This window comes from Epinephelus fuscoguttatus, linkage group LG10 (genome assembly GCF_011397635.1).
Source record: "Epinephelus fuscoguttatus linkage group LG10, E.fuscoguttatus.final_Chr_v1".
NCBI classification, from domain to species: Eukaryota; Metazoa; Chordata; class Actinopteri; order Perciformes; family Serranidae; genus Epinephelus; species Epinephelus fuscoguttatus.
In genome coordinates, this window is record NC_064761.1 from 27,916,490 (window position 1) to 27,940,374 (window position 23,885).

Consider the following 23,885-nt stretch of genomic DNA (forward strand, 5'->3'; position numbering starts at 1 on the left):
TTGGGGGCAAATAGTTAACAAGGGAGTCAGCAATGTAGCTCGGTCCCACATACAAGGAGGAGGAACTTAAAATCAATTCTAAATGCAACAGGAGGTCAGTGCAGAGCAGCTAAGACAAGCCTGATGTCACCATCCTCTTGGTTCTGGTTAATAGCCGAGCTGCAGAGTTTTGAATGAGCTGTACCGCCATGTTTCTACAGTAGCCCAGAATGGACAAACCAACACTGGCTCTAGACAGGGCCATTTGCATTTCCAGCTTTTCATGTCAGCCACTGTGGTTTGCAGCCACTCCTCAACAAAAAAGTCTGCAAACACTGTTTTTTTTAACGGCAAACTCCTTTATTCAGTGTTTATACCGGTTCAAATCACCAGGTCTGTTTGTTTTGGACAGGAGGACACCTATGCAGATAATTTGGCTCACAGTAAAAACATCCTGAATGTCTGGATCAGAAACAAGGTGAGGACATATTAAGTTATCAGAGAAAATAGGTGAGCATACATTAGCAGGTGCTGGGCGAGTGGCCCGTCTGTGATGTGCAAAGCAGTGTTAGGGAAACTGCTTCATTTAGTGCATTTACTGGTTTTAATCACCTGGTCCTTTCGTTTTGGAGAGACCTCTGATAAGATAATTCGGCTCCCAGTAACAACCTCCTGAACAATGAACACTAAAGGAAATTTAAACTGGGAGCAGTTTCAGCCGGTTGTAATCTGCAGTCCTCACAGTTAGATGCCACTTAATCCCCCTAAATGTTACACACTGCTTCTTCAAACTCATCCAATGCCATGCTTCACCTTGATATTTGGAATCTGCCCAATTTCACAACACTTAACCGCTGTAAGGCACTTAGCAGCTCCAAGAGGCTTGCTCAAGGGCACCTCAGCGGTAGTTAAGGAAGAGGAGAGCGTTGCTCATTCACTTCCTCCACTGAGACGAGAGGGGGGAAGAGACGACTGTATTTGTCCTTTAATCCTCACACTTGTTTGGCATTGAGCTGCTCCTAAGCTGGTTCTGGCTGGAGGGCCTCTGGACAAATGCTTGGCATACTGATGAAGGCACGGCACAAACACACACATACATACATACACACGCACATACTTAAGTGATAACTTGAAGAGGTGCAATTGAGGATGAAGTGTGAAAAGAGGAGTGGAGATGTCTGTGATCATTTGCAATCCTCTGTGACCAAGTGAAGAGCGTGTATATGTGAGAGAGACTGTGTGCTGTTGTTTTAGTGTGCATCGGCTACTCTTGTCCTTGAGTTTGTACAATAGCATTGTAAAGAGGTGAGAAAGGTGAGGTGGCAGTTGACCCCATCACCCGTAATTTCATATGTATGTGTTTATTCGTGTGTGCACATCATCTCCTATTTGTGTCTGGTGTATCCAGTGTAGACTAGAGAAGCCCAGGGATATCACACAATTCACTCATTTAGCGATTCAAATTTGGAATAAGAGTAAGCCACTATCACAAACAAGTTCGGGTAGTGAGGAGAACGGATGTTCTCTGGCTGTGAAGTCTGCCCTCAGTCACAGTTCAAGATTGTGCTGAGAAACGCTCCTGCTCTACTCCGCTCAGTATCACAAGAAAGGGGGAACAGCTCAACGTGAAGTAAAAATATCCGATGGTGGAGTGAAATGTGAACTACAGTGACACAGATATAGGTGTACAACGTTTGTGACAATGTACAAGTAACCAGCATCAATCGGCACTGCCTTTTCTGCTGATTTGATCTGAGGATCCACTATTTTCTTTTTACTATTTTTGCTCTGCATATGTGCTTGGTTTTCTTTACCATACTGTAAAAATGTGTGTCTTAAAGTGCTGTACAAATAATGACTCTTTTGTTTCTCATTATCATTATTAGCCTACGGGGGAGAGACATGGTCTTTATGATAATGTATATAAGTAGGATAAAGGAAGTTGGACTTCAATTTTACAACATACATTTAACTTTGTATTTTTAAAACAATTCCTCACATTGCTGCAAATGCTGAACAAATCTTGCTATCAAGAGGTTCACCAGGCATCACATTAGTGTGTCAGATACTCCATAGCTGTATTTAATGTGTTCTATCACATCAACAAAAGATCATAGAAGGTTTATATATTGTCTTCACTATTATCTTTGTTGGTTTTACAGCATTTGTTTGTTAAACAAGAAGGTTGACACTATCTGATTATTTTTACTTATTATCAAGAAAACCCAACAATGTGTTCGTAAGACTCTCAATACTGTCTGTTTCTAACTACCCTCAGTCTTTATGTTCCCACTGATGACAAAGAGTATATCTTCATAGAGGGAACATAAACATCTACTTTAATATGTTGAAAGGTTAAGTAGCCTCTTAAAACAGCTGAACATTGTAGTTTCTACCAAATATTACTGAGGGGCAACCTCCAGGGCTGAAAAATGAAGCCAATGCAAAAGTGCCAAAAACTGCAGTTCCTTGAATGGCCACTTAAGGCTGGCTCCAAAACTGAGTCAGTACCCATAGACCCTCATGTTCAAAAATGCCCAACTTTACAGCAGAAATAAACTTGTTTACAGCCTGGTACAAAAAAACAGTCTCTATGGCTAATTTCGACATTCCTGGCAACTGTACTGTATGATTAAGGGTGTGGCTGCTTTGAGTAGCAGGCTGTCTGCGAGGCATCACCTCAGCCACCCTCACTCCTTCCCAGCTCCACCATATTGTCCAATTATGGTCACCTTGTGTCACTCCTGGCTCCAAAAACCAAGGTAAGGAAGGCCAAAATGCCAAACTTAAGGCTTAAAAATGGGAGTCCACAAACCAATTGGTGACATCCTGGTTATATCCATTATTTTCATATTGTCTATGAATATCGCTCAAACAAGTAAATAGCACATTTGTTGGTGGCTATTATTAGCTGCAGATAAAGACATGTTTGGTGAATTTAGGAGGATTTAAAGCAGCAGGATGGTGTATGTGGGATTAACTTAAATTAACTACAATGCCCTCGTTCACCAAAATGGCTGAATGAATCAATTACTTTATTTCGAACCAAAAATAAAAAGAAAAACATAATAAAAAACAAACAAGACAAAGATAATGGTGTCCAAAAAGGAATAGGTAGAAGTAAAACGTGTATGTCTCTACCTCTTTCTTCCATTTCTTCTCTTAACTCATATATTATTTAAAAAAAATCCCCAAATTTATTCACAACTAATAAACAACTATCCCAGTCTATTTACCACCCAATTAAAAAAAATAAGTGATAAACCCAGTTTAATTATAGTCTGAGTACCACCCAGTGTTACAAAATAAATATGCACTCTCCTAACACAACCTTTTCTCATCTATATATCTGCCAAAATATCTTTTTGTATAATTTTTAAAATTGATTTATATTTGTGCTTGTTTCAACTCATCACGCAGCCCATCCCACAAGTCCACCCCATGACACTGAAATACACAGACTCTTCTTGGTTGCACGAACACATTGTTTTTAGAAATTCAATTCTCCTCTTAAAGTATAACCCCATTCCCTGTCGCCCGGAAGTGAGTTATTTCTCGCTTCCAATATGATTGCAGTTTTAAATTTGACCAGACTTTCAATGCATGTGACTTTAAAAACCATGTGTTTGTGTTCCCTGTACCCCACATTGTGTACTTTCCTGATTGCTCCAAACTTCCACACAGTAAGTCAAATATGTTAGTACAAGTGATGAATACAGAGTCTGCAGTGATTTATGGTCCAGTATGTGTTTTGTTTTCTCCAAAACTGCAATGCTCTTTGCCAGCTTTGTTCTTACATAACTGATCTGAGGTTTCCAGCAGATTTTGTCTAAAATTACATTCAGAATTTAGCTTCATAGACTCTTTCCACATTAACAATTGTCATCTGTACTTTTGTGTCTGTACTGCCGTTTCCAAACAACATAAATTTAGTTTTGTTTAATTTATTTATGCTAAACCATTGTTTTAATTTACTAATTTCTGTCGTGACCTCCTACAAAAGCTGCTGCAGATTGTCCCCAGAACAAAGAACATTGGTGTCTTCTGCAAATAACACAAACTTGAATTTTCTGGACACCATACATATATCATTAATGTACAAAATAAACAGTTTGGGACCTAAAACAGACCCCTGAGGAACCCCAACAGTTGTGTCTAAGCATGATATGTAGTGGCCCATTTGCACAAACTGCTGCCTGTGTCCCATATAACTTTTTACCCAATCCAACGCAACTCCTCTTATGAAGAACAAGGTAATTGCGTGCTCAAGGACCGTCTTAATCATATGATACTCAAGAAAAAAACGCAGGTGCAATGAAGAAAAGGGTCAACACACAGAAAGAAAAAAACACAGAAACACTACACCTTAGTTGAGGTTGAGGTTTAGGGATATGATTAAGTCATTTTTCCTACCTTTCTTTTTTGATATATAGTAATTTTCCTTTTTTTACATGCATATTTGTTGACATTTGGTTAGCAGTAATTTTTAATTTTAGTACAGGGACTTCTTTTTTTTTTTAAACACTTATAGAGGCGTGTCACTTCAAAATGGCTTCTCATTAGAATCCATTGCTGTCACCTACCTGTGCTCACTTATTAATCAAGATTGGGTGACGCCCCTACCAAGCTTATAAAATGTTTGCTTGACTCCTGTCCACCCTTTTGCACCCTGACAAAGACCTTAGTGTTTAATGCATGTGTTTAATGTAAGCAGCCATGTTTTGAAATAAAGGCTTTTTAACTTAATTCAAATGCATCTGTTCTCGCTCCACCCATGAGCAACCCCTTACACCATGTCCTTGTAATGAATGAACATGTCACCCAGTGTGAGGGCGTGGCTCATTGTTGTGTTCTTAATAACTGGACTAAAATGGAGGTCTATGGCACTGAGGAAACAGCTCATCAGGCTTTGGCTAAATAGGCAACACTTGTCAGTACGATCAATGAATTGATGGCTTTGTTCTTTTCCTGCCGTTTGTCCACAATGAGAAAATGTAAAATATCACCAGCCTTATCCTCAAACATTGTCCTGGTGTTTATCTCAGGGAAAACCTACGTGCAGATGAAATTAATGAACTAGTTTTAAATGAAAAATCTGCTCCAAGAATCCACACTACGCTTTAAGTGTATTAAGCTGTTTTTTTTTTTTCACTGCTCTGTCATGCCATATTAACGTAGTAAACCTTGAAGAGAGTTTATTTTTCTCCTGTTAAACATTATAACAAAAACAAACTTGCAATCTACGAAGCAAGCTGCCAGTCTAGGGAGTCCAACCTAATGACTGTCCTTTCAACCAGCCCCAGAAGCCTGGGCTACTTATCAACCGCCAGCCAGCCATACAGGCAACATTAGAGCACAATGTACTTACTAAGGTACAGCAATCTGTCTTTCTCCCTCTCTCCCTCTCTTCTTCTCACTCTCTTTTTCTGCTCTCCCTTTCCTCCACAGTAATCAACAGCGGCTTATGTAACTCTCTCTACCTGTGCTTATCTCTCCCTAACACACACCGACAGGCACATTGGCTGCCTTACTAATAACACGCTACTTCAATCTGGGGAGGGGGAAACAGAGGGAGAGAGGTTGGGGTGGGGGGGACGAGGAGCGAGCGTTAGGGGTGGGGACGGGTGCACGGCAGGAATGAAAAGGAGAAAAGGGAAAGAGTGGGAACGAGGAGTAAGGAAGGAAAGGACAAAAGGAGAGAAGGTGAGAGAGGAGAATGTTCGGAGGTGACAGTAAAAGGATGATGATGAAAGGAAACAGTGCTATTCTTGCTTGCTCCTGCCCAAACAAAGCCGCTCTTTCTCTAAAACCCACTATCATTTCCCCAAACACTGACTGACTGACAGAGAGAAATGACTGCTCCTCTGAGAGACCAGAGGAGAGGAGAGTGGTGAGAAACCTGGCTGCTGGGTAATGAAACACACTCACTTTATTTCTCTCTTTCTCAAACACAGAGTTTTGTGCACCAAGTGCATTGTATCCCTGTAAGCAGGCCCGTGCACTCGCTGAGATAGACACATGCACTGATGCACGCATACATAAGCAAAATCTTATGATGTTTGCTCCGCCGCTCCATCTCCCATCCTTTTATCTTTTACTTGAGAAGCTTTATTGTGCCAACTGTATCAACTGATAATACTTGGCTTTCTGAAAGACTTAATAATATGGCAGAGGCAGAAAGAAACACTTTTCACGCTATCTTCTAATTATGGGGAGAAACAAAAATGCAATGTCCTTGTTTTAAGTAACATTAGTGTGCCTGGGTACAGATGGCGTTTGAAAAAGCAGCGAGAGGAGAGATGAAGAGACTTTGAAGAGTGGAGGTGCCCTGTGCTTTAGCCTCTGTCAGAGCAGAGCTTCAACCATCTGTCTAATGTGTGTGCTGCATGTATCGATGTGCATATCTGTATGTGGTTGCGTGTGCACGTGTGTCAGCTACCACAGAGACGGTATGCACTCTAAAGATTATCGGGGGAGAAAAAAACTAAAGGCAGAGAGACGATAGTACGAGTCAAGGCTGCAGTCATCCCACCTAGAGGGTGCACCTCTCCGCTCGTATTACCTTGACCGTTCTGTTCTCGACTGCTGGACAGGCAGAGAACAGGGATTCGGTGTGGTGTCAGTCTGAAGGGGAACATCCATTATTCAAGTCAAGAGAGGAGAGAACATACCAAGCGTACAGAGGAAGGGTAATTTGTTCGAGAAATAAAAAAAAGCAAACATGAACAGTCTTGAGTACAAGAAGAAACCAAACTGTAGAGCCATGCAGGTTTGTGAGGAGACTTGTAGGCCTCCATTTTCATGGCACTGAAAAGACTAACACAGGCACCTCTGCGAAGTGGCATTTCCCTGACCTTGAAATGCACGTTGTTTTGGTATTTTTGTACCCAGCGCAGCAGGCATGGCACAAAGGTGAAAAGAGAGGCAAAAGGAGACGGGAGTTCCATGCAGATGAGGAGGCACAGAGAGTTGCTGGTGTTTTAGTGAAAATTGGCTTTGATGGCGCAGTGAGGGTAGAGGGCTTCATTTGTTTTCAGTGTCTACTACAAGATAATACTAAATAAAATTAACAAATTTGATTTAACATATCCCAACCGAATGTCACATTTAAAGCGTGATGAATATATATATAGTATATAGTATATTTAGAGAGAATACCTGTTAATTAGTCTGTACTGTGTATTACTGAATAACTTTTGCCACTATTTACAACCAGTACCAGACAGTATAAAAGATTTCCCTTCAGTTGATGACATCACTACAGCCCCCTTCCCACTGGACAAGACACCTCACCAACACCTGACTTTTGTCTTTAGTGGGAAAGGTTACAACCAGCACTCTTTCCCAGGACAAATGACTTCGCAGTAGTCATCGATATTTATCAGCTCCAGCTTAGATCGGCTGTAATGGAAACATGACATGCAAGTGAATACTATAACTTCTGTGACACTTTGTCATCTTAGCCACAAATTCTGTTCGTCTCCATCCACGCAGCACTCAAACATCATTCCGATATATCCTATATGTTTCTCCTTGTCCATTATTATCCTGTTTTTGGCAGAACTACTTCCACACTACGTCAAAAATCTTCTCAATAACTATAAATGTCTCTCCCCATATTGCCATTTTTGGGTTTCCTGAGGACCATAACCGATACATTTCCCAACAATAAGAAGTCCTAGCTTTCACTTCCGTACTGGCAAGACGCCATCTTCTCCATTGGAAGTCTACTAAAGCTCCCTCCAGCTCTCAATGGCTGAGTGATATCATGTCCTTTCTAAGGCTAGATAAGATGAAATACTCAATTAGAGGTAAATCAGACCAGTTCTGCAATAAGTAGCAGTCTTTTTTTAACATTTTTTAACTCTCTTCAATCCCTGTCTCCTGACTGACGGACTGACTTTCACTGGCTTCCATGCTGATTTTTACAGTTTGCTGTTTTCCGGCGCTTTTGTGACGTTGAACATCGCACATCAGCAAGACAAACAGAAGGCATACTCATCTACTGGCAAAGGAAAAAGAGTTAATTGCATATTTTTAGTGGGTTTTTCCGTGTTTGAAAAAAAAAAAAGCATCTACACGCTAATTTGGATGGGAAAACAAAATAAAAGTAGGACAAATATGGGTGTCCAATCTGCAGCCCGTATAAAAAATCAGTCAAAGTGCTGTCTTATTATGCACAGTAACACACACACATACACACACTATGTAAGCATATGCATCCAGCAAAAGGCTGCTGCTGAATACTGTAACAAATGTCCACCAACCAACTCACTTCAAACCCGTCAATTATAACTTCCTGGGGACACTTTTCACTCCAATCAGTTTATCTTTCTCTCCTCAATCTAAAAATAGCAAATTCTAAGGGACAACAGCTGTGTGTACTTTCTGGCTTTCCTTCCAAGTTATCTGGCAGAAGTGGCGTCTCAGTTGCACTAAACTAAAATAGCTTTGGTTAAATTTTACAGGGGTGAGTCACAAAGCAAGTAATCTTCAGGCAGTTTTGTCAGCAGTGCCATTATTGTTGCATGTAAACATAATAACGTTTTTATAGCCTCCAACAGAGTCAGTAACTGTTCCTGTGTTGATCACGGAGTTCAAATAAACGTGCGATGTTGAGCACACCAAACACGATACCAACGGACTTTCAATACCTCCATAAACATGAATTCGGCTTTAAAAGGCACATCATGTGCTTCTGGCTGCTCATTTGGAAAGCTGCATGTTTGTGCTTTAAACTTCTGTGGAATATCATGTAATGTTTCTTGTCTACAGGGAGGGAGTCTTGACCTTTTTTTTGCCCCTGAGAGCTCCAGTATACAGAACACAACTTGGCAACAAATAATACCAAAGTGTCTGAAAAGCTCTCAAACATGGACGTCTCATGCCAGCAAAATTTCAAGGTAACTGAACCTTAATTTAATGCTATTTTGATCAGGAACAACTTGCCTGTCATACAACTGCTCAATGCCAGATAATTATTCATTCAGTGTGCAAAACACACTGGTTATTAGTAACACTGGCAATCACCATCTTGAGTTGCATGATGCCATGAATGCTTGCGACTTGTTGCCATGGGAATCTTTCCCATTGCTACCTTCCATCCCACATGAAGGGAACTCGGCATCAGCCTTTTCACAGCCAATCCTTACACACACTGAGCAGCAATTTAGTTTCACATCAGAGACGAGAGCGTTTGTAGAAGCCAAGTATGTGGATCGATTGTATTTGCAGGCATTGATCAGGTAAGCATTGACCTCTGCTCGCATACAGGTCCGGGATGAAGAACTAGGAATAGCCAACTATCGATCCAGAGCTGTCTCTGATATTATATCTGTTTCAAATAGAGGCTAGCCTAAACCAGCAGTCAGAGCACGAGATCACGGCCTGGCTGCCGTCCCTGAAGGTTAGAAAGAAAGTAAGGAGAGGGAATCGGGCCAGCACTATTTGCACAGATAAAGAGACAAAATATGCTTATCCATTCAGAAGGAATCGATAGACAGAGGAAGGGAGAGAGGAGGGCGAGGGAGAGAGGAAGGCATGGCAAGATATCCTTGTCAAGTCGATGCTGCGTTCGCTCTCTGAGTCTCTGGGGCAATTTGGCAGTTTTAGTGGATTTTGTTTCTGCTGCCTCTGACTGTGAATGATGCTAACAGTGATGTTTTTAAAGTTCCTTTATTTATGAACAGAAGAGTGACTGCAGGGTGCATCCTGTTGATGAGGAGGTCATTTAGAGAACAGACTTCATGTTCCCAATTTAGCAGAGCAGGAGCTGGGGATCATCAGCCCATCTGCCGATGGTCACTGGAGAACATCAGTTACTTCAACAACTTTATGTAGCATTGCTGGTTCTATGTATTTTGGTATTTGCATCACAGCCTGCTATATTTCTGCGGACAATGTAAGGGTGTGTCTCAAATCAGTTCCCTCTTCAGTAGAAACAGTGAATCATTGAGTGAATTGGATTTCAGGCACTGATTAGGTCTCTAATTCAATAAATATGGGGACACTGGTGACTCACTGATGACCTGTGACAGGACTTCAAGGCACCACATGATAATGATGTCATATCAACAACACAGTATGTCTCTAAATTCAAGAAGATTTAGGTTTTAAACATCACAAACCACACAAACTGTAGCTGTAAGGCACGTTCGAGATGAGCCAACGCATGCTGGTTAGATTTGTGTCCAACCTGATCCCAACTTGCTCTGACATCATGCAGCCATCAGCAGCGATACCCTCACAAGATCATGGTGGACACAGTTTTTAGAGCCAGGTGCCTCAGTTGCTGTCCACCGATTGCAAGACCCAAGGCATGATGGGAAACACTTAGCTGTCGCCTGATCAGAGACCTGATTGGCTCTCAGTTTTGACCACAAATGCCATGTTTTGAGGAAAATCCAATGCTAGATTGTCAGCTATTTGTCTCATGAGCAATGAAGGTTTAATGTGTTAACACACAGATCTTGTGTGGCTGATAATTATAGTCATGAAGGTTATAATGTGGTCCGCGAACTACAGATGGATCTAACAGGATGTAAATATCTCTGCAACTTCCTGTATAGTCTTAGAGGGCTGCTGGAAACTGTCTGACTTGACTGCAGCTTTTTGTCTGCTGCCTGATCTTGTCCACTTTCCAAGCGAGGTGCAGTTCATCTCAATGAGCCTACTGTCTTCTTCTCCGGGGACTTTTATCAGCATCACCGGAACAAAATTGACATTAGGACGTCCTCAGGGTGACTATCTGGACACTGCACCACTTTCTGGACCACAATCCAGTCTGACACAAATCTATTTGTGTCTCCCTTTTTCCTCTGCCTCTCCTTTCTTGTTCTGTACTTACATTTTTGGCAGTCACAGGAGAGTTTTAATTTGCAGCCCATTTCTCTCCTAATGGCAGTGAGTGTGTGTATGTGTGTGGGTGTGTATGTCTCGTGTGCGTATGCCTGTACAGTAACCAAGAGAAGAAAAAGATGAGTCAATGATGTCGGCATACTACTCTCAGGGCCCTTCTAAAGTCCTCCATGTTTTTAATCACCAGCAACTCTAACATCTAATTGATCATTAACATTTCTCCTGCTGATCCTTAACCCTCTGGAGACACCTTGCAGAACATCTCTTATTATTATCATTGTTTCTGTGTGTGTGCGCGCATATACAAGTGGATCTTTGTGTATTTCCGTTTTAAAGCAGGTACAGTAGGTCGGGTGCTAGTGAGGACAGCAATTAATGTAGCCGAGGGTGTTAGCAGACTCACAGTGTTTAACACCTCCTGCTCTATGTATATAACAGTGTATTGACCAGTGATCCACTGTCTACATGCTACAGGAGAAAAACTGTGTCTTGTTATGATAGCTGTAATTAAATCCAGTATTTAGTCTAAAGATTTTCTGTTAGCTTGAAGCCAGGCTCAGTCCCATTTCATATTTTAAACCCCCTCATTTTATTACCAGAAACTGCAGATATGCCTACTTCTGCAGTGGTGAGTTCTCTTGTGTGGGCTACAGGCATCCTTCTGCGGTTGTAAGGACAATCGCGATTCGACCACAACTTAACTTTCACGCTGTAAATCAATCAACAAGTCATCAAATAAAAGAACACTACTTCATTGCCAGGCCACGAGCGGTGCTCTGTAGGCTAACATTAGCAGTCTGCACTCATATTAAATGAGCTGTAACTAGTGCAGCAACTTTCCTGCTGGATTTACATTACATTTGCGGCGTCATCTGCAATCAAAGTGGACAAATGCAACATGAAGGTAAGTCAAAATGTGGCACTGTAATGAACAAATCAGCAAAGACAATGCAACCTAAGCTAGCCTGCTAGTTAGCTACTAAGACATTGGAATGCTAGTGATTTCTTTTGCCATGCTTGTTAGAACTGAAAGAACCGTAAAACACAAAAATTACATAAAACTGAGAAAATACCATGGTTATCATAGCTTTTAAATCCTTATTAACAAGGAAAATACATTTTTTGTTGCTGATGATTTCTCATACAACTTGCTTTGAAGTGTGCCTCTAAAAAAAATCTCAGTTTGGAAGGGTATCACTTTGACCTAGGACACCCTACCCTAGATGTGAATGTGCAAAACAGAGGGATGTAGCCTAAGTGGAAGGGGCAAAGGTTGTATTGGGATTGGGCCCAACATTTGCACACTATTCAAAGTGGCATCACTTGGCAAAAAAGACAAGCCAATAGCACTTTTCACTAGGACCGTTACATGAAAGAAGCTGGATAGGTGCGTCAATTTAGATTAATTTGGTTTTAGAAGCCACGTGGTAATATTTGGAAGGTACATCAAAATGTGGCATTGTACTGTAGAGAAACCCTTTAAAAATGCTCTTATTATTCCCATTGGTAGAAGTGTTGTCAAAAATGTCAATTTATCAATACATATTGATTCTGAATATCTGAAACGGTTTCAATACTCATTTTCCTCAGTATTGATACTATTGATCCTACTAGTTGACACACACTGCTGCAGTACCCCCATAGCTCCGCCTCCTCTCACTGTCTCACAGTGCCGTCTTCTTGTCACTCGTCTCATTCACTCCAGTTGCATAGGCTTTTGTGGCATGGTTTTATTTTGTTTTTTACTTGCACTTTATTGCATTTTGAATGTGTGACAGTCTAAGAGGCTCTTGAACGTGTGCACTACTGCAAGAAGAATATTATTTTCATTAATGTAAAAAAGTGTTAATTATTATCAATGTTCACTACAGTCATTCTGCTGTTCTGTGCTACTCGCGGTTGTTGTATTGAATATCAATATTTTTCAAGGCATTGCACAGAATTTAGCAATTCCAATACTGTGACACCACAAAATGGAAGTGAACCGCTGCAGCACTCTGTCTGGACATGCTCGTGACAATGCTCCACTTTAAAACTGACCTCGTGCCAGTCAAGAATGAACACAATGAATTATTCAGTCTCTTCTGAGCCCAACCTATGCATCAAAGTCTTGCCTTCCTGTGACCAGCACCACCTGTGTTGAATTCTTTTTTCCATTCACGGCTTGTGTACTGAGCTGGGGGTCTGAAAATCAGATGTGCATGTGGCTGTCGTTGAACACATATGTTTCCTGTGGCCGTGCTGTGTGTTGCGTGACTATGTTGGTTTGTAAGGAGTCCCCTGGGTCTAAGTAGCACGGTGGCATGACAGGTCCGTTAGTAAAGACAGATCCACAGGAGATGTGCCCACTTCATCTACACATGTGTTGATGAGGGTAGAAATAGCCCCATCCCCCCCCCCCCCACCTTTCCCTTCCGCTGCCCCCCCTCCCTAGCTCTCCCTTCGCTTCCTCTCTCTTCTCATTTCCTCTCCTTCCCACGTCTGTGCTCATCTACGCCCTGTGCTGCTCGCTTTTCTTTCCATTTTCTCTGCCTCTGTCTCGTGCACTACACCCTGTCTCCTTTTCTCCTCTCCTTTGTTTTCCCTTCCTCCGCTTCCCCCTCTCCTCTCGCTCCCTCTCCTCCTCTGCTCAGTGTGTATAGACAGGCGTGCACTTCACCGCCAGCAGTGATTTATTCTGCTTAGGCAAATGAGTGTGGCTTACAGCATGCTGCTCCCTTTCTGCTTCATCAGTACACACTGCACATAACACTGGAGCAGGGTGCAGCCTGTAGGCACACACACAACCCCTGAAATGGATCTAAGAGACACGCTGGAGGGTTTCTTCTGCAACACAATGGACTGATGTGATTCATTCTTGTGTTTTGGATGTAGCGGAATGTGTAATTGAGCATGTATATTACGCGGCTTGTGTCTCTCATGTAATCACTGTTTTTACGATGGCGCCGTCAGCTGTGGCCGCCATGGTCAGAAAATTTGCTTAGAGGTCAGCGAGTCAGTAGGCAAGACATGTTGTGGCTGAAACAGATTTGTTTTTGTAACATTAGAGTGAATATTTTTCCAATGCTGGTACATATTAATTTTATATATTGGTTGACTCAGGTCTTTCCCTGCACACAGATGTTGGATATCCTTTGTTCCACTACTTCTGCCTCTCTTCAATGTATCATTATGTCTTAACACACACAGCAAATGTTTTCAGCACGTCATTTTTTGTCACATTTCAAGCTTTCCATGCTCATCTAACTACACTATGCACAGGAGTAAGAAAGAGGGTGTGGTCCAGTACTACGTAAAATCAACACATTACAAGTGGATGTGACTGACACATGGTGCTACAATAAACTGCAGACTTACTGTACTGTTACACTTGAGTTTGCTATTTTACAGTTTCAGCACAGACAAGCGCAGAGAAATATGTCACTTCCAGATGCCATCTTTGTTTGGCTGAAGGAAATATGTAGCTACTTCAGCAATAGGTTAAAAAAAAAAAATAAAAAATAAAAAAAAATCTTCTGTATCGTGCAACACACTGGTTATTTATTTATTGAGATGTGTGTTTAAGTATTTAAGGATTCTGGAAGCAGTTTCAAAACTGCAGCAAGTGGTTTTATCTATCCTTCTGAAAAGCAGTTGCAAATTTACCAATAGTGATGGATGTATCCATACAGTACATAAAATATTTAACAAAGCGTAATTATTTTCAAAATATCTAAAATAATCAGTCTAAGTGTGCTCATGAATGGCTTGAGTAAATCACACACACAGTGTATTGATGTACACATACATGTGTGTGAGCTTTGTGTCTGTGTTAAGAGAGAGGAGGCGCTGCCCCATGGATACCTGTGACCTGGTCGACGAGGATGCGGGAGGTGATGATGCGTCCGTACTGGGAGAAGAGCTGCTCCAGCTCCTTCTGAGTCATAGTCTTGGGCAGGCCGCTCACATACAGGTTGGCGTCACGGATGGAGGCTGAGCTGGGTCGTGCATATGACACCTGTGGGAGAAGATACAGAGTCTTAGGGCTTGTATAAATAAATTAGGGCTCCAGTACTTTATTACCCATTAACATCCTGGGGGGTTTAAATCTAAACAAGATTAAAGAACGAGAGGAACAAGAATTTTGTATGAGTGTGTGTGTGTGTGTGTGTGTTTTGGATGGGCAGGGGTGCGGGTCACTGGATCCACAGGGAGTAAAATGTGACTGTGTTTTCTTAGCACACCTTGCCGTGGGGATTATCGTTGTCAGGAAAAGATTTAGCTGCTTAGAACACTGGAGAGATAACACTTGAGTCGTTTGCCGGGGGAGGCAGAGGAAACTTTGTTCCCTTGAGTAGAAACCACAGGTGTTTTACTTTGAAAGGATGGCTCAGGTACCCGGGGGAACAGGATTAATAGTATTAGGACTCTGACCAAAAAGTTTCTTCATTCACCATATTGATTTCACAATACTGACTTAGAGTTAATATGTTTGCAGATGTCTTTTTTTCAGCAAGCTTTTTAATTAACACACAAGCCTCATAATAAGTAACCAAAAGCCTTTTAAGATTTTCACCAAGTGCCATTTATTCTTGCAAATCCCGCAGAGTGGATTTCACAGTTTGGTTTTATTAAGGTGGTGTGCAGTGGGAGTAAAACCTTTAACACACTCTCTAACACAGAGCATCTGTCCTGCGAGTTTAGTACATTGGAAACCACCGTCAGTGATCACATCTGTCCAGGTCAAACTGATCACTATAAACAGATGATTATTATAACAGACTATGTCCTTTTTGTTTATCTCTCATACAGATTACGATCTAATTGACATTTGTTTATCCATTACATGAATATAGAGTCATACGCTTTGCTGTTTACTGAATTGTATTGACTGTTACTGTACAGCACACTGTTTCAAACAGTCATTACGTGGGCGGTCATTATCAGTCTGCTTGACGAGGGTGGCTTCAACCACAGGTGTTTTTCCTGTGCGCATTCTTTTTCTGTCTCCATCACTAGCAGCCATGACTGTGTCTTGTTGTTTCCGTGCTGCATCTTGTTGGCTTGTTTTTGCAGTCTGTCATAAGCTTTGAGGAGACAACATTTTTACTTTCTATTTCCTTCATGATTTGGTTGCATGATTGGAAGCAGATAAGTTACTGTGAGGCAAAATATATTGGGAGTAAAGTAAAACACACATAAATACATGAATATAAAAGGATTGCTGTAGCTTTAAATGTTTTTTTTTTCATATGTTGTAATGTATGAAAACATCCAAAACAAACACTGTGAGTACTTGATTACTACGAGCAAATAATTTAAAGGAGCAGTGTGGAACATTTAGTAAGTAAGTAAGTAAGTAAGTAAAGTTTATTTATATAGCACCTTTCACAGATACTAGATCACAAAGTGCTTTCCAGTAGACAAAGCAAGTACAACAATATAACACAACATTAAAAACAAAGCACAAAACAAAGCATTAAAAACAAAGCAAGGCAAAAGAGAAGGTGTCTGCAAAGTGCAAAATGTAAATAAAACATTAGATAAAAGAAAAATAGTAAGAGATTGATGGGGTAAAAGGAGTTAGTTAACCAAAGGCCTGGCTAAAGAGCAGTGTTTTCAGTTGTTTTTTAAAAGTGTCACATGACGCTGCGGATCGCAATGAAAAGGGGAGGGCATTCCAAAGTTTGGGAGCAACCGCTTGGAAAGCTCGGTCTCCACGAGTGACGAAACAAGTATGTGGAACTGACAGTAGGAACTGATCCGAGGATTTTAGAGTGCGACAAGGAGTGTGAGGTTGAAGGAGGTCTGTGATGTATGCAGGGGCTAGACCATGTAGGGCTTTAAAAGTAAGGAGCAATACTTTAAAGTTGATTCGGAATTCTACTGGAAGTCAGTGCAAGGAGGACAGGATTGGAGTGATATGAGCCCTCTTATTGCTACGGGTTAAAAGCCGAGCAGCAGCATTTTGGATAGTTTGGAGACAGGCCAGAGAGGATTTATTCAAACAGGTAAAAAGTGCATTGGCATAGTCTAAGCGAGAGCTAATAAAAGCATGAATGATCATTTCCAATTCAGCTTTGGACACAACTGACCTTAATTTGGCAATGTTCCTAAGTTGTGAGAAACAAGATCGGGTGAGTAGGCTGACGTGATTATCAAATGATAGATAGAATATGACACCTAAATTACGAAGTCTGCGTTGGACACAATTGGTTAAAGACCCGATACAAGACTTCACGTTTGAGATTACAATGTCTGGGGCAACAATTAGGGTTTCTGTCTTTTCATTATTAAGTTGGAGGAAGTTGTCTGACATCCAGATTTTTATGGCCTCCAGACAATCAAGTAAATTAGATAGTTTGTGAACCTCTTCAGGTAAAAATGAACAGTACAGTTGAATGTCATCTGCATAGAAATGATAGGAAATGCCTTCGAATCTGTCAATAATGCGACCTAGAGGCAACATATAGAGGGCAAATAACATAGGACCGAGGACAGAACCCTGCGGGACACCACATGACAAAGGTGCCAGGACAGACATGAACTGACCCACAGACACAGAAAAACTCCTATCAGTCAGATATGATTTTAAAAAGTCTAATGCAGACCCAGAGATACCATAATGGTACAACCTGCTCAAGAGGATCTTGTGATCAACTGTATCAAAAGCTGAACTGAGATCTAGTACAACGAAGAGAGAGCATTTCCCATCATCCGCCGCCATCAGGATATCATTAGTAACTTTAACCAAGGCTGTTTCAATGGAGTGCAGCTTCTGAAAACCGGACTGAAAGGTGTCATACAGCATATGTGAATCTATCAGTGAAGAGAGCTGCCCAGCAACAGTTTTTTCCAGGAGTTTGGAGAGAAGAGGTAGCTTGGAGATAGGCCTGTAGATTTTTAGGAGGGAAGAGTCAAGATTTGTTTTTTTCAGCAACGGCTGCACAACAGCATGTTTCAGTTGGGAAGGAACTGAGCCAGTTGACAGGCAGAGATTGATCATGGATACGATAGATGGGCCAATGGAATTAAAGACTTTAGGGAGATTTGGTGGCGTCTAGCTGTGAGGACTGCAGATTTAAAGCATCTGAAACTTCTCCCGATTAAAATTCTTTCAGTTTCCATTGTTCAGGAGATTTTTAACGTGAGACGATCCGCAGAGCTCTCCTCCTTTCCAAACAAAACGGACGAGGTGATTATAAACTGGTAAAAATCGGTATTTCCACTACACAGGAACATCACAGACGGGCCTCGTGTGCTAACAATATTTCAGAGTCTGAGTTAAATTATCCACAGAGGTCTCCTCCCCTCTAAAACAAACAGACCTGGTGATTTAAGCAAGTAAAAACACTGAATAAAGCAGTTTTACATTACAAACAAGTGTTTCTTGGACGCTGTTTGGCATATTGGAGACGGGCCGTTAGCCTAGCACCTGCTAATGTGTGCTCGCTTTATTTCTGATAACTTGAAACCCAGATGTTCAAGAGGTTTTTACCGGGAGCCGAATCATCCACAGTCTCTTCCCCTCCAAAACAAACAGACCAGGTGATTAAAACTGGTGAAAACACAGAATAAAGCAATTTCATATTTAAAAATGTGCATTCTTCCGATGCTGCTTGTTGCGGAGGGGCTTCTAACTACGATAGCCAATGCGATAACATGAATAGACCTATGAGGAACCAGTGTTTGGTCCATTCTGGGCTACTGTAGCAACATGGTGGTGCAACATGGTGATCTCCATAAAGAAGGACCCGCTCCCTATGTAGATATAAATGGCTCATTCTAAGGTAACAAAAACACAATAATTTTTTATTTTCAGGTGATTATACACATACACACACACACACACACACACACACAAAACATACTTATTATATTATATTCCACTTCTGCCAATATATCCTGCTGAATCCTATACACTGGACCTTTAAACAGCATTTGTTTAGGGATGATTTTGTCTGGCTTTTTGATCCATATGAGCAGTTTATCTCTGTAGCAGTGATCACTCTGAGCGGTTTGCACTATACTTGAAGTAAATCATGCATTCTTACATACTATGCACTGTAAAACCACGTGCAACCATAAACATACAAAAACACACATGCACATAAATTCTATTACAGTCTTGCTCTTGCAATCCTCTCCTGGACAGCAATGTCAGAGAGAGGGAGCAAAAAGACTTCCTCACGCACTCACCCACACAATTTCTCCTGCTGTCACACGCTGCTCCTCCCCCTCATTTCCACACACGTACAGAAACACTTATCCTCATGCACATGCCTATAATCATGCGTACAGCTTTCAATGCTCTTTTCCAGTCATTCACATTCTTCTACCTGGAGTATACTGTGTATGAATGTCATCTCTAATGATGCAAATGGTGAGGACTGGATAACTGGTTCTAGTGTGCTGTGCGGTTCCCGGCAGCAGCTCTCTACCAGTGAACTTTCACTTGTCAAACGTTGTCCCCAACATCCTCATGTGCAGACCCGATTCTGCTCGAGCGAAAGTTGCGTAAATCCCGTTACTACTGCTGCTGACTGGAGCAGCTTTCCCTTGCACTACTTTCATTACCTCTGACATGTGGAGACATAAGCCATCAAATAAGGTTAAAGTCAGGCAAATATGGTGGATATGCAGTCATATCCTTGAGCAACAGCATGGAAATCCTGCTGAACTCTAACGGTGGGAGAATGGGATTGGGAACAGCTGGCTTTCCCCATGTCTCACTTTTCTTTCACACGTCTTCTCTCTTTGGCCTCTCTGCTCGGCTCCTCTGTCTTCCTCTTCCTCTCTGCATCTCTCTCCTTCGCCGCCTGGATCTTTTTCCTTCTGCTTCCTTCCTGCACGCTGCCTCACTAAACCTTTCTCTCTCTTCCAGATTCTGCCGCTTTTTGCTCCTCTTTTCTTCTCTGTGCAGCTCTCCCTCATTTTCTCTCCTTGTCAGCCAACTCCAGATGTCTAATCCATCAACACCTCCTCAAGCTGTGAGCGGTATTGTGTACAAGTGTGGTGTGCTGCGCGTGTGAAACAGGAGAGTGTGTGTGCCTGTGAGTGTGTGTGTGTGTGTGTGTGCAGGAAAGTTCGAAAAAGTGTGCGAGATTATGTGCATGCATGTCACTGTGAGCTCTTCTCACCTTTGGCATGCTGCTTCCCCTCACACCTCGGAAGGAAAGCAGCATCGCAGCCATCGCTGACAAAATCTGAGGTGTCATGGTGGAGGACGCCGCGGCAGCGAAACCAACTCAAAGACACTACAGAGACACACATCGCCCGAGAGCATGTGAATCTCTGGGCCAAGCATTTCCTCACAAGTGTAGTGGCAGAGAGTGGGAAGGGTGTGACATGAAAGAGCGCCAAACTTAATTTTAGAATTACCGTGCTGCCTTTTAATTTACCTTGTTACCTTTAGGGTATTTCAGTCTGTTGTGGAGAGAGAAAGCAAGGAAAGAGGGTAGTGGGAGGAAGGAAATGAAGTGTGAAAGAGCGATAGCGCCAGATGCAGAGATGTCTTCTGTCATTACGAGGACCGCCTTTATGTCAGGAACAACTTGAGGCAACCTCTTGTGTCATGAGAGTGTGAGAGTGAAAATCTGTGAACTAAAACTGCAACACTCAATAAAGACCTCATGAATTTCCTGCTACGTAAATGACATTCAACCTCTTCTGGGCTGTACATTTAAAACCCCCTACAGTACTTTCAATTAAAGGGATAGTTTGGATATTTTTAAGTAGGGTTCTTTGATGTTCTTATCTATTGTCATTGTCATCTATTGTATTACGGACAGTAGATGGCAGCCAGCACACAATCAGAGCCAAACTCCATTGACAAATACAGTAATTTTACCTCACAGAACACACGAACTGCTGGTGTATTGCCGTCAGTTAGTTAGTTTTTGTTATTGTGTGACTTTGGGGGGTTGAAAGTGTTAGTTTGCATTTACCAAAGTCACACAATAACATAAATAAACTACACGATAAAGGCAGCAGAACACCAGCAGCTCCCGTGTTCTGTGAGGTAAAATGACAGTTTCTGTCAAAGGAGTCTGGTGGCTCGAAGAGAGCACAGTTCTTCATTGGAAAAGGGCTCTGTGACGACAAGGTAAATCAGTAAAAATATTCTAAATATCGTGTACACCTAAACCAGTGGGTCTTTTTTAAGCGAGTTAAAATATGTTTTGCTGCTGCCCCCCCACCACAGCAGTACATTGGTTAGCTTAAGTGGCAGCACTAATGCCTGCTTCTCCAAACTATGTAATGTATGTATTACACCGGCTATGGATAAGTGACTCATACAACAGCACTCCAAAAATCTGATCTGTCCCCTTAAGTTTCCATGTAGGCTGTCATATTATTGAGAACAGTGCATACACAAGCAAGTGCACCCAGTCTTTTGGGTCATACACACACGTGTAATTGTTGCTCAGTGAGAGCCCTGCTTTGCTGAAACTGTAGGTTGCAATGACCAAATCATGCACGTGGACAACTAATGCACACCCACAAACACTGATCCACCGACCATAAACACATCACACTACCACAAATCCTGCCTCAAACAAGCCAAAATGTACACACATATTCACGTATACAACACATGCAGAAAGCACATCACACACACATCATATACTACTCTCTATTGGTCTGTTTTTTCTGTGGCACAAGTTAGACTAGAGGCGAGATGCTGTTTGAACCAAGGCCAGGCCAGGCAGCGCACATTGTCCGGGGGGAATAGCGGGATTCTCCCAGGGATTCCCTATTCACAGCTACAGGATAATCCTATCCTATTAGATTAGATTAGATTAGATCAGATGACAGAAAGCGAGAATCCAGGGATTACTACGGAGCAACAGATTACTGCCCAGCTTAAAGCAACAACATATCGGCAGGCACGGAAGGGACGACAGTGGAGGATACGAGAGAGGAGAAAACAAGCTCGGCGGGAAGACTGATGTGTTGATGTTAAACAACGGCAAAAACAACTGCTTGTAAGGTTTAATTTTTAGTCGTTAAAACACGTTTGGAGGAGGGACAGCGCAAAGTTGGCATTGATGTATCTGTTTAACCTGACAAATACCAACAACACTGCACATTAGTCATGCCATTAAAATGCAATAACAGAGCCCTCAATTATTTTGCAAAACGTGATGATTGACGTGTTTCTTCCCTTTCACTCAGAGATATATATAATTTCACCTTTACGTTCTGACATTTAGAGAGTAATTAGCATATCAGCCATAGTTGCAAGCATTTTAATGTGTCTCTTTGATTTGAATGGTCTGTTTCTCTGATGCTTGTGCATGTTAATCCCATCTTGCCCCCCCCCATCTCATTTACTAACAGCCTCACTATCTAAAAGGGCTTTGAGCAAGAAGAAAGCAGGCTTATAAGTTAAGTTTAGCATGACATCCACAACTTTATAAAATCGTATGAAATTCATGTTTACGTTTTGCGGTAATACTTGTCAGATGTTTAGTTGCTGAAAAATATTGTGTGTTGTAATTAGACTTGTTTGTCTGTACATGTGTCAGTTACCTTGATCGTTTTGGTCTGAAGTCTGAGTCCATTTAACGTGTTGATGGCTTTCTCTGCGTCCTTTGGATCAATGTAGTTGACAAAGCCGTAGCCCAGACTCTGTCCTGAAATACGAGAGAGAGAGAGAGAGAGAGAGAGAGAAAAGCTTTTAAAATGTTATCTCTGTTCAATTTGTTTGTTCTTCAATTTGCTCACTGACGACAAGGAAAAATCTTAATTAATACCCATCATCCATACTTCAAGATTTGAAAGGAGACAGAGACAGCCCTCGTTAGATGAGAAACACTTTCAAAATCTGTAGCATATTTCACACTGACTCATATTTCTTCTCTCTCTTTCATGCTTTTTGTATTGTGTTTTTGAAATTGTTGATAGTCTCTGGCAAAAAAGGTTACAAGTGACATTTAGACGACTCAGTAATGTGGCAGTGTGATTCCTTGACCACAGTTTGATCCCTGGCGCCTTTGTCCTTCCTAAACTGAAACCCAGGCCGTCTCCTATCCCCACACACCCTCTTGGATATCATACATCTTTTCCTCGAAAAATCCTTTCCAACATCTCTTCATCACGACTGACAAGATCACAGTGACTCCTGCCCGCAGCGCTGAGATTCTCGGTGTGACTTTTGTCAACTATGTGTCATGTGAAGCCAGCTCTGTTGCCATAGCCCTGCAGATTTGTACTTTACATCATGTGATGAATGAGACAGCCCCTCTCCAGCTCCATGTACTGTACACTTTAACAGACCCCTTCCAATCAATTAATACTTATAAAGACCAGCAAATGATCATTTAAGAGACAACCCAAGCAAATAAAAAGAAGTCATGACAATTATAATCTTGTTGTGAATAGAGAATGTGTCTAGACTCTGATGCTTGCACTTCTTGTTATTGGTTGCTTGCTGTATTGGCGATCTTGGAGCTTATGGGAATTTACTCTACTAATGCATTTATTTTTAGGTGCTGAAGATGGAAGTGTCAATACTTAGAGTATGTCATACATTAGACTTAAAGTCTCCCTGAATAATGGGAGTGGAAATTTCACTCTGCCCAGCCAAATAAGCATGCATTTCTTTTTTACTTTCAGTACATACAAAGTACAACTGGACATACTACTTCATCATAATATTGTGCTTCGACCTTCAACTCTTGTCCACACGTCCATAGCGTGAAAGTTGAAGTAAAAAGAAAAAGTACATGATTTGAAACGCAGCAAATCTTATTATTATCTCTTAACGTTACCTTGGAGATACAAAAACCCGCCATTCACCAAGCTCGCCAAAGACAGACGTCAATCCAGAGAGATCTGCTGTTGTTACTTTGTAGTGTAAGTAGTTTTAGCTTTTAAGTTATAACTGCACACACTGTGAATTATTTGGGATTGATTGATATATTATAGTCACCGTGGCTTCTGACAGCTGTCAGTGGGCTGTCATTTGCCTATACCTCAGTTGATGTGACATAGTTTCCGCTGCACAGAGGGTTATGGGTCAGAATAGTCAGAAAAGTATGCCAACTTGCATCCTGGTATTTTTG

General features: G+C 41.6%; 1 protein-coding gene across 6 annotated transcripts in view; it reads right to left on the reverse strand.

Moving 5' to 3' along the window:
* The window catches only part of elavl4 (ELAV like neuron-specific RNA binding protein 4), a 106,145-nt gene that overhangs the window by 17,596 nt on the left and 64,664 nt on the right, over positions 1 to 23,885 (reverse strand). For all 6 annotated transcript variants that reach the window (XM_049587381.1, XM_049587384.1, XM_049587380.1 and 3 more), the window contains 2 exons: positions 22,351 to 22,454; positions 14,680 to 14,833 (listed from right to left, as the gene is read on the reverse strand). In XM_049587381.1, coding sequence (XP_049443338.1) covers positions 14,680 to 14,833; positions 22,351 to 22,454 — 258 coding nt within the window. The remainder of the gene's footprint in view (positions 1 to 14,679; positions 14,834 to 22,350; positions 22,455 to 23,885) is intronic.